The sequence below is a fragment of the Fibroporia radiculosa genome, assembly GCF_000313525.1.
Source record: "Fibroporia radiculosa TFFH 294 genomic supercontigs, scaffold1521, whole genome shotgun sequence".
Taxonomy (NCBI): domain Eukaryota; kingdom Fungi; phylum Basidiomycota; class Agaricomycetes; order Polyporales; family Fibroporiaceae; genus Fibroporia; species Fibroporia radiculosa.
Window position 1 is genome coordinate 670 of NW_012133307.1, and position 16,104 is coordinate 16,773.

The following is a 16,104-nucleotide window of genomic DNA, read 5'->3' on the forward strand; positions in this document are numbered from 1 at the left end:
CCCCTTTGTTTTCGTATCCTCCGAATATCTTCTATTCGCACATGGCTTAACCCGCGGTCAGTATCCTCTCTTTCGGTTGCCCTTGCATCCGACTGACCGACAGGATGTTTCGTGGACATGTCGGATCTCGTGTCATCTCAGACACTCGTCCTCGGGACAAGTCTTTCGATCAATGCACTCTCGGTCGCATACGATAAGACATGGTATTCTTAGGATATAAATTCGGGGAAAGACTGCGTTGGGAGGTAGCCGGCGCCTATTCGAATGAATACGCCAGGTTACTTAATTATATGTCGCTGGCGGTGACCCCGCTCCCCTCTCGAGTCTTCCGCCCCCCGCTCGCCCACATTGCTTGCTATGCTTCTCACCACGCTCGACGATGTACATGCGCAGCCTCCACATTGAAAGGGACGCGTTGGAATGTGTGAACTTCTCACACTCCGCATTATTCATAATGCCCACAGCATTCGCTCTATTCAAGTTTAGCGTGTCCGGTTTCCGTCGACCTACACAAACCCATTCTACACGTTCTCTTTCATCTGCACAGCTTTTAACACTATCTTCCGCGTCATGGTGTCGAGTTACAACACAAAACGCGCAGGTTGTCCTCATCGGCAACGGGCCCCACGAGGCATACAAGTTCTATGCCCACCGTGTTAACTTGACCAACCGTTTGGTCGAAGAGAAGGGCTTTACTGTCGTAGCCAATGAAGCTTACTGACCGGACGCCTTCCGCATCAATAAGTGAAGCGGCTTTCTGGGTCTCACGTTCCACGTCTTACCATTCAAGCAGGTTCATCCATAGTGACCAAAGCAGAAAGGGGATCGCTAATTCGGCCCGCGATGCATTGAGTGTATTTGAGAGGTGTGTCTTTCGCTGCTAGTCACTCCCTAGTGTTCTTACCTGGCGGGCGCTAAGGTATCTCAAGTGGATGTGGAAGAATGAAGTCATGCTGTCCTTTATCCAGTATCTCAGGGACCACCACGACTGAGTCATGAAGGCGGCATAGGACCTCTGGACAATATCCCTTTCTATGGGATGGATCTCTACACTCTGTATCATTAGCAGACCAGATCATCCAGTTTTTGGAGCAGGTAGATCTAACAGGCGCGAAGAAAGGTGAAATAATTGTTCCCGCACTATTCATTCTCGACTGACTGCGTACTAGGTACAGTTGCCTCGAGAAATTTGGCCGGAAAACGACTCGCCATGCGTATGAGACTCAGTTTGGGCTCCCGAAGGTGAGTGAGTGCCGTGCTGTTATCCTAATCAATCAGTAAGTGACCCGGTATATTCTCCTACCAACAGTTCTCACAACGAAGTCATCCCCGATCTCAAATCTGCTTCTCAATCATCGGACCTACATCAGAGAGCAAACAGATGGCCATTATGGTCTTCATTTCGAAGAACAGTCTGTTGTCGAGATAAATGCGCTGGTTGTGAAGGATGCTGAGGAATACTAGCACACGATGCTTACAGAAAACGCGATGGGTTGCAACTTATCGTTTATGTTCTGATGCCGGTTTATGAGTACAACTGCTCATGCAGTGATTGTGGCATACGCAAGGACGACCATTTTGTGCGGATGCTCACCAAGATAGCTAGCCTCGTCAGGACGGAAAGACCATGATCGTAATTTGGGGACACAGCTCCCATCTAAGCGATGCTTGAGCAACTGACATCAGGAAGGAGAGGGGTTCGCATTTGTCTCTCGCCGCAATCGGGGCTGCATCTGATTCGTAGACGTAGGTGGAGGCCAGCGCAAACGTGAAATCTTCGGATCTGACAATGTCTTCAAAATCGACTTCCTAGCAAACTGTGGTACAGGTTAGTATATACTTGGTCGAATATCTGACCTCTTTATTGACCGTCTACAGTTACTGCTGCACTCCGATAAGATGATCTTCCTCACCTGCAGCGAATTCATTATCCTGTGGAAAAATCAGTTGAGGACGTGTTCGATGCATGCACGAGCGGCGATTGTATCATCGTCGCTGCTCGTGGAAAACCTCCTGACCTCTTCGAGTGAGTGTTGCATCTTGTCGTCGCGCGTGTACGGTGCCGTGGTAGATTCCTGAACAGACCTCGGCCACAGCGCTTCATACACTTTCCCGTTTGGGTTGTGACTCATGACAGCGGGCGGAATAGTGGGATGACTTGATCGCGAGAGGGTATCCGCATGCTGCATGGCATTGCACGCGATGTCTCTATTCTCGTAAGCGAGACATCTATGTACGATTGTGTACACTTACGTGAATGCATCCCACAGTGCATTCGAATCCGCGAATATGCAACTGGCGCTCGAAAGCTGAATGATCTTGTCCCTGATCAAGATGTGGGCGGTGCCCCAATGGCGTCGCCTACGACGAGCACTGGTAGGATTGGATGACAAGTGCTGACATCTCATGATGGTCGCAAGTGGAACGCCAAGGGCATCGTGATTCGTTGCAGTGCCATGTTGTGTGTCCCCAGACGACAGTTCGAACAGGTGTAACAGTTCTCTCCACGCCCTGACCTTGTCTCCCTGTTCTTCTCCCAGTAGGATGCTGGACATCTCTATTCGGTAGCCCATGACGAATATTCCCATGCTCTCCGGATCGCTTCTGGGTTATCTTTTCTTTGTGACGCTCCTTCCACTTTCGTCTCTAGGCGCAGGCGTCTTGAAGAACGTGACGATCGGCTCTGATAACCCCTCTGTCCTTTTCTCGGCTGGATGGAGCTCAGCACTGCGAGAAGGAGATGTTAGTGAGGTTGTCTCCTCGGACAGGTATGGAGATTGGGTCGAGTTGGTACTACCAGGTGCGTGATTGCGCTTATGTTGTAAGCTTCCTTAAACGAGTTTTTGGCAGTGAGCACGGTCGCAGTGTATTATGTTGGATTTACACAACCCGACGGAGCGCTGTATGCTGCGTGTGTCGATTGCGAGGAGCCTTGGGGTCGATTTATGAGAGTAGATGCATTTGATCCCCACGAGAACGATACGCCAGTATGCCCTGTTCTTCAGTTTAGGCAATGCCCGTTGGTCTCAGACTAGCGATTTCAGGTCACTCTCTTGGCTTTTACTGGTCTTGATCCAGAACGATCACACGTCCTGGACGTAATGAATGTCAGAGACCCACGTTTTGGATATGCCGGCCAGATAACGTTTGCAGGAGCAATAGTCACCGTTCTTGAAGACGGTATGATACCATCTCTAAACTGACAGGATCCCTGCTTATAAACGACGCAGATGTCATCTCGAAGTGGGACAATGAGTTATCAACGGCCTCGTTGGCCCTAGCTTCTGGTGTGTCCCTCACCGCGCTGATTTCACTGAGATATCATCAATTTATAGATAATTCGGTGTACTCAGATGTCGCTCCGGGACTCAGCTGTCAAGCTCACAGCTTAGGTAGCACTGCCGGCTCATCGCAGCCTGGTGCTTCAGACTCCTCTATTTTTACTGTCCCATACGGTCCTTCAAGATGTGATAGTACACCTTACCCATTACCATGGCCAATTGCCTCCACCACGCTTTCCACGTACTTGTCTGCCGCCACGCCTATCATACCTTGGGCCCTTTCTCCGACATCCTCCCTTCCTAGGATTTCGAGCATTCGGAGGAGCAATAGCGCAGGCGCAATTTCCACATTTGCGAGTACTTCATCCGAAATCTCCTCACCAATCTCAGCTAGTGACTCGGGTTCTTCCTCTTTTGCTTCTCGCTCCCCTAGAACGTCAACTTTAATTGCGGGCAATTCGCGCGGCACTTCATTCTCTGGCAGTCCAAACACTTCGTTGCCCAGTCTCGTTACTAGGACGGGGTCCATATCAACAGGTTTCGGCAGCACTACAGCTAGGACTTCGGCGTTTTCGCGATCATTGCCCTCCGCAGCGACCACGTTGAAGAAATTTTCCAGTGTGTCGACAGTTTCAGCTGAAAATATCTCGAATTCGCCCCTTTTCTCGCCGTCGCTCGCAGCACCAGGATCTCCGAATTTATCGCCAGCCCCTACTTCAACCATGTCGACGCCTGCCTTCTCCACATCCTCCTCTACTTCTGCTTCTGCTTCAGTGCCGTCGCAAACAATGACGACTTCGCGAATAGGGTCTTCTACAGCTGCATGGACATTCTCCACATCCGCGTCGTCGCAGTCCGGCTCTACATCGTCTCCTTTACAAGCCTCGTACTCATCAGGCACGGTACACACGACTACATCAACATCGGCTCTGCCTTCGTCCTCACTGTTTACGTCGTCAGATATTTCCTCCCATGTCGCCCTCGCTGTAGCACTCTCTTCTACCATCGCCTTTCTTGCGGTTCTCGCGATCGTCTCGACGGTTCTGGTTTGCGCACGAAGACAGCGTTCGCGGACCGACGCTGAAGGCATAGAACCCAAGTCTGATTTCATAATACAAATCAGCCCACCCTGCCCCGTTGAAGATCCCGTAGACTTCTCGCGCCTCAATGCAAGCACGCGCTTGTCTGATCTTCCGTATGCTGGCCCAGCTAGTGGGCCCCCAAGACCTAGCAATCCGTACGAACATAATATTGCTCACGCGGGTGTAAGTCTGGACTCGCCCATACAGCCTTCTGCCAGTGCTGGGAACCGTAGACTCTAGTTCATAATATGGCGACATTTGACTCGACTTGACAAACAGCGCCATTAGCACCTCCCCGATCTTCACAAAATCAGTTGAAATCTTCTTCCCCCTTGATCAATTGAATCCAATGGTGCGTTCTCTCTTGTCTGCCTTTCATAGGCTCTGCGTACAACCGTAGCCTGGATATGTCGAAGGCGCTGTCATTTTATTAGTCGGTTTCCCCAAACATACACCAATGAATTGTGTGTTTCAACCTTCTCGATGGCAGCTAAGAACAGGAACAATTAATTTACTCCGTAGGCTGTACCTTATGTAAAATTGTGAGTGAGCGACGATACTAGAGATGAGCCCTACATGTACACCATTAGGAAATAAGGCATCTAAACGGTAAACCCCACCGAAAACATCCAACCTAGAATTGTAAATTAACAGAAATAGACATGAATGGTGATGATGGCTACAAATAGTAGGACGTGAAGGGAGGTATATGCGACGAAGGTATATAATGCAACAAGCGAGAAGTATACAAGAAAATGGCGGGGAGGACACGAAGAGCCAGAATCGTGCAGAACGAATGAAAGGCGTCATACTACTGATCTGGATGGGCCATATCAGTACTTTAAATAGATCCGAGATGTGCTCTCGACTCACATTCGCGCCAAAACTCGCAGACCTTCTCGAGCACGTCTACAACTACTCCACTTCTATACATGAGCGCATGATCAGCACCTGGGACAACTTGTACACGGCATTTATCGGGTCCCATAGTGTTTTCCATCCATCGTACCGCATTCTCTGCAATCCGTTCGTCCCTGTCCCCATACCATACACGTACAGTGTGAGGGTATGCTATATATGAGAAGCCCCATGGCTGTCGATCATGGTTCAAGATCTGGAGTAAATCCCGATGGGTCCCTTTAGATGATTCCGCATGAGAAGCAGCCAGAAGAGCATTGCCGAGTGCTGCCTGGAAATTGGCCGGTGACGAATCGTCAGGTAGTGGACTATTGGGTGGGGTTGGATCTGATAGACGCGGTCGCTCAGGAGCCACTAACGATATGGATCGCCGTCCGTGCGCACGAGTGGAGAACAGCTGTTCGTCTGCAGTCTCCAGGGACGTCTCCTTGCCCTTCATTGCTCCTGAATCACTACAAAAGGGGGGCGTCGAAGATGACTTGATCCTTACAGTGTCTGTGAAGTCGAGGTGATCGAGACCTAAACCAATATCCGGGCCCATCGACGCAGGTAAACGTGGAACTTCTGGGGGGCGTGCAGGTACCTCTACCGGTGGAAGTTTGGAACGACCCTTCAAGGAGCCCATCGAACGCAGAACCTTCAGCTTCTTCCCGGTGCGGGGAAGCGTAGACTTCTCTTCAGGTGGCAGCTGGGGCTGACATGTATGACCACTTTTCAGCCGCCCAAGGAAGCCTCGTGAAGGTTTGCGTGTAGCGACCTTGGTGATTGTAACGGTGCGATCGTGATCCGATCCGGAACTTTTGCGTTCCAATGTGCTCATGCTCTCGAACCGGCCTTCAAAGTCACGTAGATCGTCATATTCGCTGAAAACACCGGAGGACATGCTTGGGCGAGGCTGAACTTCGTCCACCCTTAGAAGATGTGTGGACGTTCGGGTGGATGTGGGCGGCGATTTCGAGGACGCGTGAGGCGATGTCACGTTGGAACCGTGCGTAACAGATGACGCAGATGAGGTTGTAGCATCGTAACCGATCCCTTCGAAAGCAAACGTAGGAGGTTTACCGATCATCCACGCTTGCACCTTCCATTCTGCAGCTTGTGCGGTCTTCAGAATGCCATTAGGAACATATTTCAACCACTTGTAGCCAGCTAAACATACAAATTTATTTGGATAAACCCACAAAATCGGATAATAGAGACTCACCTCCTTCACCACCTCCCACCCAAGGAGCAAGCAAGCAAACATCCCCTCGTATGCGCTCTGGAAATCTGTTGGCGAATGCAAGCGCATAGGGTGCGCCTGCAGAATGGGCCATCACACTGCATTGGTCGATGTGAAGCTGGTCGAGTACTTCCTCCACGACAGAAGTCCACTCTAGAATTCCTCTAGCTGCTTTTGAACGCGGAATGTCTGTGCGCCCAAGTCCCCACCTGACAGCAGAACATCAGAGTCGACGCCTTCGAATGATGAATATACCAAGCTTACCGATCAATAGTGATAAGCCTCAGACCAAGGCATTCGGCCATTTCGTCGTATAAGCCCATAATGTGTCGCACGCAACCTAGCCCAAGGAAAACAACCAGTGGAAACCCATGGGGACTGCCCAGGTCAGACAAGCTGACAGTCAGTGGATGTTCTCGTGAAGCGTGTGGAGAGCGAACAAGAGAAAGGAGAGTTGTCAATCGGGCGGAGCGGAGATACTGAGCGATCGTTTGAGAAGGTGAACTGGTAGGTAGTTTTGTGAGGCCCGCAAAGTCAGCTGCAGGAAGATGTGGGTGATCTGACTGCGTAGAGTAGGAGAACAGCGATGACTCGCGACGGCCTTCGGAACGAGGAGAGGACAATGTTCGTGTTGATTCAGACAGCGCGGAAGGGGTCCGCTGGAAAGAACGCGAAAGATGAAGTGGCCGCGGGGATACAGACGATCTGTTTTGGTTTCGGATCGTTCGCTGAACCTCCTCTGCAATCGTGTCCACAGAGGATCGAGAAATCAAATCTCCTTCTTCCTCAGGCGGAGAAAGTGCTGGCTCTACGTGCTCATGTAGGGTTCCATGACCCGCACTATGTGCGAGCGAAGATTTTCGAGAACGTACTTGTTGAGACGGAGGTGCATGCGCGCGTATGATCTCCGAAATGGACGGCGCCACATGTCTTGAAGACCCGACTTGTGTGTCCACAGAATGACTGCTAGGAGGACGTGATGGCGAAGGACTATTGAAATTGGTGGATGCCTTGCGAGAAGATCCAGTGTTGCGCCTCTTGTGCTCCGACCACCGGGGCACTACGACCTGTGTTTTGTCATCATCTTCATCCGACTCACGCGATTGAGGAGGCTGCTGACGCTGGCTGACCTTCCCAAGCACCACACCAGGAGGGGGAGTGGGCAATGGAGGATGGTAAAGAGGGTGATAACCAGACTTTGAGACCTTCATCCTGCCGGATATGCCGCCCATGCCCATGAAGTGATCGTCAGAGCCGTAGCGATGATTCATGCCATCAACCAAAGCGTCCATCATCTCGACTCCTGACACGGGCGCAGCGACCACAACAGGCATAGAAAAAACCGGCTCGCGAAAAGAAAGCTCGTCTACCGGAGTCCGAGGGGTATCTTCGTAATGACTCAATACCGACGAAGCCGAATCCAAGAGCGAAATATTGAAAGGTCTGTTATGGGGAGGCGTCGAAGAGCCATGGGTTTTGGATCGCCCTGTGTGCGAGCGGCGCCTAGAGCGTGTCGTTGTGTGGCTGCTGCCGGACAACGTCTTCTCGTGGCCCATAGTAGGAAATGGCTGTGAACCATGCTCGACGGTATCGTGTAGCCCCTCTCTGTTGCGATGTTGTCGTTCCTTGCCTCGGCTTGCACAATTCGAAGACGACGGTTGTTCGTGGGTTGAGCTGACACTCTTGGAAGCCTTTCGGCCATGCGCACGAACTCTGGAACTCGACCTGCGAGGAGCCGATGGTGCTGGCGATTCATGAAGAGCATGGTATGCGGACGGAGACGTGGAAGATCTGTCATTAGGACGGGAAGACTGACCAAGAGCGGGCGACGGTGCAATGATGGGTGCATCAATGGACGAGATAGATTTCCTATCTCGTCGGAGCGACAGGAAAGACGACTTTTTCGACAGCCTCTGAGGAGGGTCCCGAGAGCTCGAGGGCGGACTGGAGGATAGGTCGGCAGGGGAACGAGACAGAACAGCAGCCATTAAGCGAATGTGTCAGAGTTGTCAAAGCGAATGTGGTACCAAAGGAATGAGCCAGACGAGACGGTGCAAGTGAGCAGCACACGTCGAGCTCGTCGTTTTCGTCGTCGCCGTGCACGTCAAGGACGACGGGACGCTGAGCGCTGTGATGCGGCAAAGAGGAGCGTGAAACGGAGGACCGAAGAGGTTTCACCAAAAATGGAGATGAAGTCCCGGCTCAACCGATAATTACTTATTTTCCACGTGCGTCTCTTGTTCCTCTGGAATCGGAGACAGGACACACGAGGCGACCGGGAAGCTCATGAAAATTTCTGTCCCAAAATTCTCTTCGCTTTGTCACGAACATTCGTAGAGTCATGAGCTGGGTTATGACATTTGCTGGGTATAACTATCAGTACATGCATACATTCGAGATTCGGGAAATGTCCAAGCAAAAAATGAGCTACTCCTACAGATCCACTACATTGCGACGATACTATATCAGTACGGGCAAGGATCAGTCAAAATCAACTTTACATGTCTGACGCCGAAGTGGCTCAGAACGTGCTGAACTGCCGTGGTTCTGCGACAGCCGACATCATGAATCGGCATACAAATGAAAACAAGGTCGTGGCCAAAGCAGAAGCTAGAGATGTATATACGACGCAAATAGTGCGCGAGGGAACGCTCCTGTCAACAATGTCAATTAAACGCGGTTAATGACGACGAATACCACGCACATAGCAGACAAACGCTGGATGAAAGTGCGACTTTCCGGTAGCCACACGCCCGCTGTACCTGTGCGTGCATGGCCCTAGACCAATACGTGAATGGGGGATGGTCGGTACCGGACGGTGTCGCGAGCTCTCGCAGTGAAGGAAGAGCCGCAGAAGCGAGGAATGTTATCCAATCATCGGGGGTGATGCGAACATGACGTCCCAACACAGCGAGTAGCTCGATGTTCTTGCAAGACTGACCGATGAATTCAAGCGTTTGGGCGTTGACAGAAAGCCCTGATAGACACAGTTGACGGATGGCGGGACAATCAGGAAAATCGTCCCCAAGGAATACCTCAGAACCTGGCCCCTCTGAAACTTCGAGACGCAGGTTCTCGATATTTGAGCAAGAATCGAGCAACTCGCCTACATCATCACCTATGGTTAATTCTGGCTGACTGCTCGTCACGCTCAGTGTACGCAGAGCATCACCAGAATCACGACAGAGGTCTGACAATGCGCCCTGCACAATTTGTACATTGTGCAGTGATAGCTCGGCGAGCCTAGGGCAAGAGGGCGCAGATTCAAAAAGGGATAGCTCGAGGTTGGACAGCCTGAGACTGCGAAGTCGCATGAACTTTGCGGCAAATACTTCGTCCCATTCGAGGGAAGGCGGTTCTAGTGTACACTGCGAACTTTCGGGATTCCAGGCAACGGGGTCACCGTCAATGGAGAGGCGCACGATGGACTGCGTGTTGCTGAGTGCGTGGAGGAACCTTTCAGCTCCAACAGCCAAATCCCCTCCCAGCGTCAGAGAGCGAAGACCACTCAAGGTGAACATGAATCTGAGACCGGCCATGGCTTCCTCAGTTAACCCATCCCTTGCAGTCCCGCCAGCTCCTGGTCGAAGTTCGATACCTTGTAACAGCGGGAGCAGGCATACGTTCTCGGTGAGAGATCTTGCGAGTAGAATGCAAGCTCGGTATGACCGAAGGGTAGGGTGTGCGTAGAGTCGCTTTCGGACGTACAGAAGCCATGCTGGCGATATGAGCGCGAGTCGCTTGAGATCTCGGTTCCACCAATGGTTGTCGCTTTCGAGGATGAACGGAATTAGATCGTCCACAAGACGAGGGCAAGGATATCCAACAGGCATATAGGCCAAGTGCTTGAACGCACCGGGAGTAAAGGGCGTGTTGGCTCAGAAGGACGGATGCAGCGTGGACGGCCGTGGCTAACTGAATATCATAGTAAGTAGAGTATTTAAGTGCGTGTGCTCTTTAAGCGCACAGAACATCGCAGTTTGATAGCCGCGGCCAATCCGAGCGTGGCGTCATTCTTGTATAGACCATTGCTAATTCTGGAATTGTTTTCCCCCTTTGCTTCCGGGAGCTTCACCTTTTGATCGCAAGCAGAATGATCATAAGCAAGGTCACATTTCGCTACTGTTGCATACGATGGTCCTTGCGGCGATTGAAAACAAGTCGCTATCTCCTCAAACCACGTATCACGAACCAGCGCTGGTGCGTGATATGTCTTTGGCCGTGATTCACACAGTGGAGGCCTAGTGGAGATAATCTTTCTCCAGCTTTTATATACCCGATAAGCATGCTGGGCATTTATCTTCGCGGTTATTTCTCCTCGTCTTCTTCAGTTCTTCGGGATGGTGTCCGACTTGAAGGTCAAGGACTATGACAAGTCGTTCGAAGAGACTCAATCGAAGCATACTGCGATCGAACAACCGGATGATGTCTTTGGTCCCGAGGATAACCATGATATCCAGTACAAGACTCTTAGCTGGCAGGTGTGTTCGTTTCCACCGTTTCTTGATTGAGTAAATCATTGACTTAGTGCCTGGTAGTTCGTAGCTTTCCTTATGATCGCTGAAATTGTGAGCAACGGGATGTTGTCTCTGCCGAATGCGATGGCAGCCGTCGGTGAGCGCGGGCACCGGAGGCACAGTGACCTTGAATTGATGTTCATTGCTGCTACAGGCATAGTTCCGTCCCTAGTCTTGACTATATTTCTCGGAATATTTGGGCTCTACACTGCCAAGCTATTAGTTAACTTCAAGCTCAATCATCCTTACGTGCACACTATGGGTGAGTGCCCATAAAGATGCACTCAGTCGTCCGCCTCATCGCTTCCGCTACCAGGTGATGCCGGCTACATCATGTTTGGTCCAATTGGTCGAGAGGTGTTGTCGATCGGAACGGTGATTTTTGCAATCTTCAGTGCCGTACGTGTCTTATCTTCCATTCTTTCCATTACTTACCGTCTATCAGGGCTCTGAGCTACTGTCGGGGCAGCTAGCTTTAAGCACTCTATCTAATGATGGTCTTTGTGCGGTGATACTGCTGGTCATTTTTTCTGCAGCAACGTTTTTTATTGCTTTGCCTCGCACCCTGGATCGGTTGAGTTGGCTCGGTTTCATCAGCACCGTGTCCATTACACTGTGTGGACTGCTTGCAATGGTAGGTGCCAAAGTCAGCGAAGTCCCCGACCGCGTCATTGCAGCAACTGTCCCAACGAGTTTCTATGATGCCTTTCTCGCCGTTACTGGCCCAGTACGTCTGTGACCCATGTTTGTCTAGCTGATGACATTCAATCAAATATCCAAATATCCATAGGTTTTTGCCTATGCAGGTGAGCTCGTGAGGAGCAGTCTGTTTTGTGTAGCTTAACATGGAACTACAGGACATTTCATGTAGGTGAAGGCATCTCATCATCATCAGCTGTTCTGAATTCTTTTGCAGGTTTTTCATCTTAATCTCAGAGATGAAACAGCCACAGGACGCAATGAAGGTATTGTTATGAGCTTCAATGCATACCGCATTTCTGACTACACTCTACCAGGCTGCCTGGACACTGCAGGTCTTCGCCACATTATTTTACGCGATATTCAGCGTCGTCATCTATGTCTACCTGGGCAGCGAAGTCAATTCACCGGCTTTATTATCGTTGTCTCCCGTCTGGTCCAAGCTTACGTTTGCCATTGGTATGGTCAACTTCTTGATGTGCGCATCATCATTTGCCCTTGACATGTATATGGTCACTTGCTCAAGACTGTCTCGTAGCTCCGGGGGACTGTATTGTCACACAGCCGCCAAGCTGGTCTTCGTCCGCATTTTCCGACGTTCGCGACACCTCTATTCTCACACTATGCTCGGGTGGTCGACCTGGATTGTTTTGTGCTTCGTGAGCACGGGTCTCGCCTTCATTTTCGCTGGCGCAGTGCCGATTTTCTCTGATCTCGTCGGTATCTCTGCATCCGTTTTCGCCTCATGGTATACATACGGCATCGCGGGGTTCTTTTGGCTGTACGATGCCTTCTACCTCGAAGGTGGTGCGCCCGCACTGCGACGGAGATGGGTGGGTACGCTACTCGCTGTTCTAACCATCCTGTCTGGCGCATTTATATGTGTCGCGGGTACCTATGTTTCAATCAAGGTGAGCTTGTGAACTGGCGAAGCTCAAGGCTGTATATTGATTTGATCTCGACTCATCTGAAGTTGATTGTGGAGGCATACGCTAGCGGAGCTGTCGGCAAGCCGTTTGCTTGCTAGGGCAGTTCGGTATCCGGCCTATGGTAGATAGACGTGGCTCGCGTAGATAAACCGCTACTTCTGAGACTAGACCGCATGATGTGTAGCTAAATACGAAATGGATGATCAATTGCCTGGAGGTTGTTTATGTTTGTCCCGGCGGTCAGTCGAGCGAGGCCGCTTTGCAGGGCTTTGCCCCGAAGCCGCCCCGGGCCCGGGAGAGCCGAGCCGCAGCGCAACGCGTCCGCTTCATTGCCACCGTTCGTTCCCGCTGGTAAGCCTCTCTCTCAACGTCGGATCTACCGCTGGTAGAGTCCACCGACTTCACGAGCGTACATACTGTAATACTAACCTGACATGACTACCAGACGACAACACCAGCCTGGACTCCACAATCTCGAGATCCGCCAGCGGCCCCGACATTCTTGGCTACAGACAGTCTGGGGCGCTCTCTTCTTGGTCGTGTTTCTCTTCGCATGTGTAGTAATCAATGCCTCGCAATTCGTCTTCTTGCTACCGCTGAAGCTCTTCCCGTTTGCCTGGGCCGACGCCGTGTACTTTGAGGGCATCCGATGCAGCAAGGGAGCTTTCGGTGCACTTATCGGTGAGTACCGTCGCGTGACAGCGCATTCGACCTTACCGATATATTCTGCGACAGTTTTGATGAGCCAATTGTTTGCCCCGACCAAGCTGATGATCACGTTCGAGAAGGAGGGACAAGGCCGACTTACAGACGAGGAAATTGACGCGCTTGTCGAACGAGGCAAGGGAGGCCGGGTTGTGGGACTACATCTTCCCCAAAGGGCTGTGCTCATAGCGAACCATCAGGTGCGTTACGGTCGCGAACACTGAGACTGCTGAGGCCGATTTCGCATGCGTTCGCCCAGGTGTACGCGGACTGGTGGTATGACTGGTCGCTGGCGTACTTCATGGGGACCCATAAAGATGTGTATATTGTACTCAAAGATAGTTTGAAGTGGATACCAATCATCGGTTGGGTAAGCTCTGCATATTCTACAATATCTGACGCTTGTCTCATGTCTCATTAGGGCATGCAATTATTTAAATTCGTCTTCCTCAAGCGGTCATGGGCGTCGGATCGTCTCCACCTGTCCAACAGTCTGTCTTGGCTGGGACGTCAGGCAGAGAAGCGGGATGTCCCGCTGATGTTCATCCTATATCCTGAAGGCACTCTGGTAAGTAAAGATACAAGACCTTTAAGCAAGAAGTTCGCGGACAAGATGGGGATTGTACGTTGTTTTTCTAAGTAGGATGATACGATTCGCTAAAGCAACGTGTTACCGCAAGCCGGACATGATGCACACACTTCTTCCTCGCTCAACAGGACTCCACTATTCCCTGCGTTCCCTCTCACCTCGTGTACCCACTCTACGGCTAATTGACATTACGATGGCATACCCAGGTAAGTAGCTATCAAGAACGGGTGGGGAACCATGCTCATGATTCATGTAGGCATCCCACCGTTTGGATACGGTCAATCCTACTACACATTACGCTCAATATTCCTCGACGGCGTACCTCCTCCCACCATTCATATGCACATACGGTGCTTTGATGTGGCACGGGAGGTGCCTATAGGCGACCTATCGGCTAGCAACCCCAATGCACTCCCTACTTCATCCCCCGGAGAACACACACTAGAAGTAGAAATCCCTGAGGCTGAGCGAGACAGATTCGATCTATGGCTGCGAAATCTGTGGCGCGAGAAGGACAGGTTGCTGTCCCAGTATCTCGACACGGGCTCTTTTGTGGGCACGAAAGAGTTGCAGCTCAACGTTCCACTCATATTGAGGCGCAGGCGCGACTTGTTTGATGCGTTGGGCCTCTTCATGCCAGTAGTGGTCTTTTGGGCATGGTGGAGACTTATTTGATCGAATTTGATGGACCGGGCTTGATCGACGGTGGCTCATTGTTCTTTGCATAGGCCGTTGCCCAGCAATGTTGTATTGATCTTACACTGCCGATCTTATTGTTTGTGCAATCTAGGATAAAGATCTTGTTGTAATGTAGATGCTACCGTGGTGATTAGGTACAACAAAAGTCGGAGTGGCACATGCGGCAATCGTCGGAAGCAAAATGAGTTGTGCGGCCGGAGGGCAAATGTTGCGTCCAGTGATGGATAAGGTACTACTTATGCTAATTGCGACCGCTGTTCCTCAATCTTCTTGACCATGAATAGACTTGTATCCAGGAAACGGTCAACGCAGTTCGCGAGACAGCTCTCTTCACTTCGGGAGAAACGGGTGGATGGGGTTCCGGTCACACATCTAGGACGGGTATGGAAGGTCAGCGAGCGGAGCAAGATGAGGTATGGACAATACGCACTTGTCCCAACACATGCCTGTCATCATATGGATGGTCGAGTGCAAGCGTGCTTGTGCTTGCTCGGTTTCCACGAATTTGGCAAGCTCTTTCTATACACGTAGCTAACTTTAGCTGGCGAACGGTGCGTCGGAAAGCTGCGTGAACACACCTGAGTGGACTCGTCGAATTTCATGTTATCAGCCATGGCAGTCGATTGAACGGGTACGAAGAGCAACCTGGGACGGATATACTTGCTGGCAAAATAGCGGCTGGCAGGCGGCACAGCGAGCAACTCAGCGAGGAGTTTTCGTTCGGCGCACATGAATTGACACGAGTTGTGTACGTAAACCGATCGCGGTCATGTGATGTATTAAGAACGATTCACGATGGATGATGATGCCACTGAAATGCACGATTTGCAAATGCCTCTCTGCAGCACTTGCAAAATATTGGAAGGCATGGACAGATGAGCTGTTGATGCGGAATGGCAACGTGAAGGGACAACCTCGGGACAACAAGCCTGAAATAGCAGTGATTGTACGCGCTGGGTTGGCTCATAGTATTGTGCGGATTTCTGATGGTCCAGCCCGAGTTCTGTTAATACGTAGCTAAGGGAGGAATATTCCGGACGGCAAGGTGCACCGGACGGATCCACACAGCGACTCTATCACAATTGTGTCTATTCTTGACGACCCGCTGGAGCTGTACATCTCGTAGTTGTAATTGCGTTGTGACATGAACTCATGATTTAATATCCACGCTGCCGCCCAACGACGCTAAAGGCGGAAGGCGCAGAGAGCTATCCTGAGAAATATCCGATAAGCAAGAGAAGGTTGGACAATCGCAGTCTAGCCTGGGATGGTGACCGTCTCGGCATCTATGTTTGACGTACGTCCCTTGTACCGGGGTGGAGGCTTGTGGACTTGAAACTCGTTGCCGAAGGAGGGGGGATCACCGCGAACGCGGCGGTGCGTTGTCCCGAACCGCATCTAATTTAAAATCCAGGCGGGAGAAAGAGGCTGGTATCTGACCAGTGAGGCATGGAGAAGAAAAA

General features: G+C 51.1%; 7 protein-coding genes across 7 annotated transcripts; 3 read left to right on the plus strand and 4 right to left on the minus strand.

Annotated features, from left to right (window-relative positions):
* Positions 1–1,943: 1,943 nt before the first annotated feature.
* Positions 1,944–2,555, minus strand: FIBRA_02927 (uncharacterized protein; the record flags this gene model as incomplete). The annotated part of the gene is made up of 2 exons (XM_012324774.1): positions 1,944–2,208; positions 2,254–2,555. The coding sequence occupies 2 exons, from the start codon at positions 2,553–2,555 to the stop codon at positions 1,944–1,946; spliced, it is 567 nt and encodes a 188-aa protein (XP_012180164.1).
* Positions 2,556–2,586: 31 nt separating this feature from the next.
* Positions 2,587–3,392, plus strand: FIBRA_02928 (uncharacterized protein; the record flags this gene model as incomplete). The annotated part of the gene is made up of 5 exons (XM_012324775.1): positions 2,587–2,800; positions 2,851–2,987; positions 3,045–3,180; positions 3,231–3,287; positions 3,373–3,392. 5 exons carry the CDS (start codon positions 2,587–2,589, stop codon positions 3,390–3,392), a joined length of 564 nt encoding a protein of 187 aa, XP_012180165.1.
* Positions 3,393–3,480: 88 nt separating this feature from the next.
* On the minus strand, positions 3,481–8,491 carry FIBRA_02929 (uncharacterized protein; the record flags this gene model as incomplete). The annotated part of the gene is made up of 4 exons (XM_012324776.1): positions 3,481–4,382; positions 5,237–6,430; positions 6,486–6,712; positions 6,768–8,491. 4 exons carry the CDS (start codon positions 8,489–8,491, stop codon positions 3,481–3,483), a joined length of 4,047 nt encoding a protein of 1,348 aa, XP_012180166.1.
* A 678-nt stretch (positions 8,492–9,169) lies between these two features.
* Positions 9,170–10,336, minus strand: FIBRA_02930 (uncharacterized protein; the record flags this gene model as incomplete). Its single annotated transcript, XM_012324777.1, has 1 exon — positions 9,170–10,336. The coding sequence occupies one exon, from the start codon at positions 10,334–10,336 to the stop codon at positions 9,170–9,172; it is 1,167 nt and encodes a 388-aa protein (XP_012180167.1).
* A 507-nt stretch (positions 10,337–10,843) lies between these two features.
* Positions 10,844–12,746, plus strand: FIBRA_02931 (uncharacterized protein; the record flags this gene model as incomplete). Its single annotated transcript, XM_012324778.1, has 11 exons — positions 10,844–10,984; positions 11,042–11,117; positions 11,175–11,282; positions 11,337–11,419; positions 11,466–11,747; positions 11,811–11,826; positions 11,878–11,887; positions 11,937–11,985; positions 12,037–12,197; positions 12,258–12,630; positions 12,693–12,746. The coding sequence occupies 11 exons, from the start codon at positions 10,844–10,846 to the stop codon at positions 12,744–12,746; spliced, it is 1,353 nt and encodes a 450-aa protein (XP_012180168.1).
* Positions 12,747–13,082: 336 nt separating this feature from the next.
* Positions 13,083–14,617, plus strand: FIBRA_02932 (uncharacterized protein; the record flags this gene model as incomplete). The annotated part of the gene is made up of 6 exons (XM_012324779.1): positions 13,083–13,329; positions 13,384–13,553; positions 13,613–13,723; positions 13,775–13,975; positions 14,034–14,148; positions 14,199–14,617. 6 exons carry the CDS (start codon positions 13,083–13,085, stop codon positions 14,615–14,617), a joined length of 1,263 nt encoding a protein of 420 aa, XP_012180169.1.
* Positions 14,618–14,877: 260 nt separating this feature from the next.
* Positions 14,878–15,255, minus strand: FIBRA_02933 (uncharacterized protein; the record flags this gene model as incomplete). Its single annotated transcript, XM_012324780.1, has 3 exons — positions 14,878–15,013; positions 15,072–15,160; positions 15,220–15,255. 3 exons carry the CDS (start codon positions 15,253–15,255, stop codon positions 14,878–14,880), a joined length of 261 nt encoding a protein of 86 aa, XP_012180170.1.
* Between the last annotated feature and the right edge of the window lie 849 nt (positions 15,256–16,104).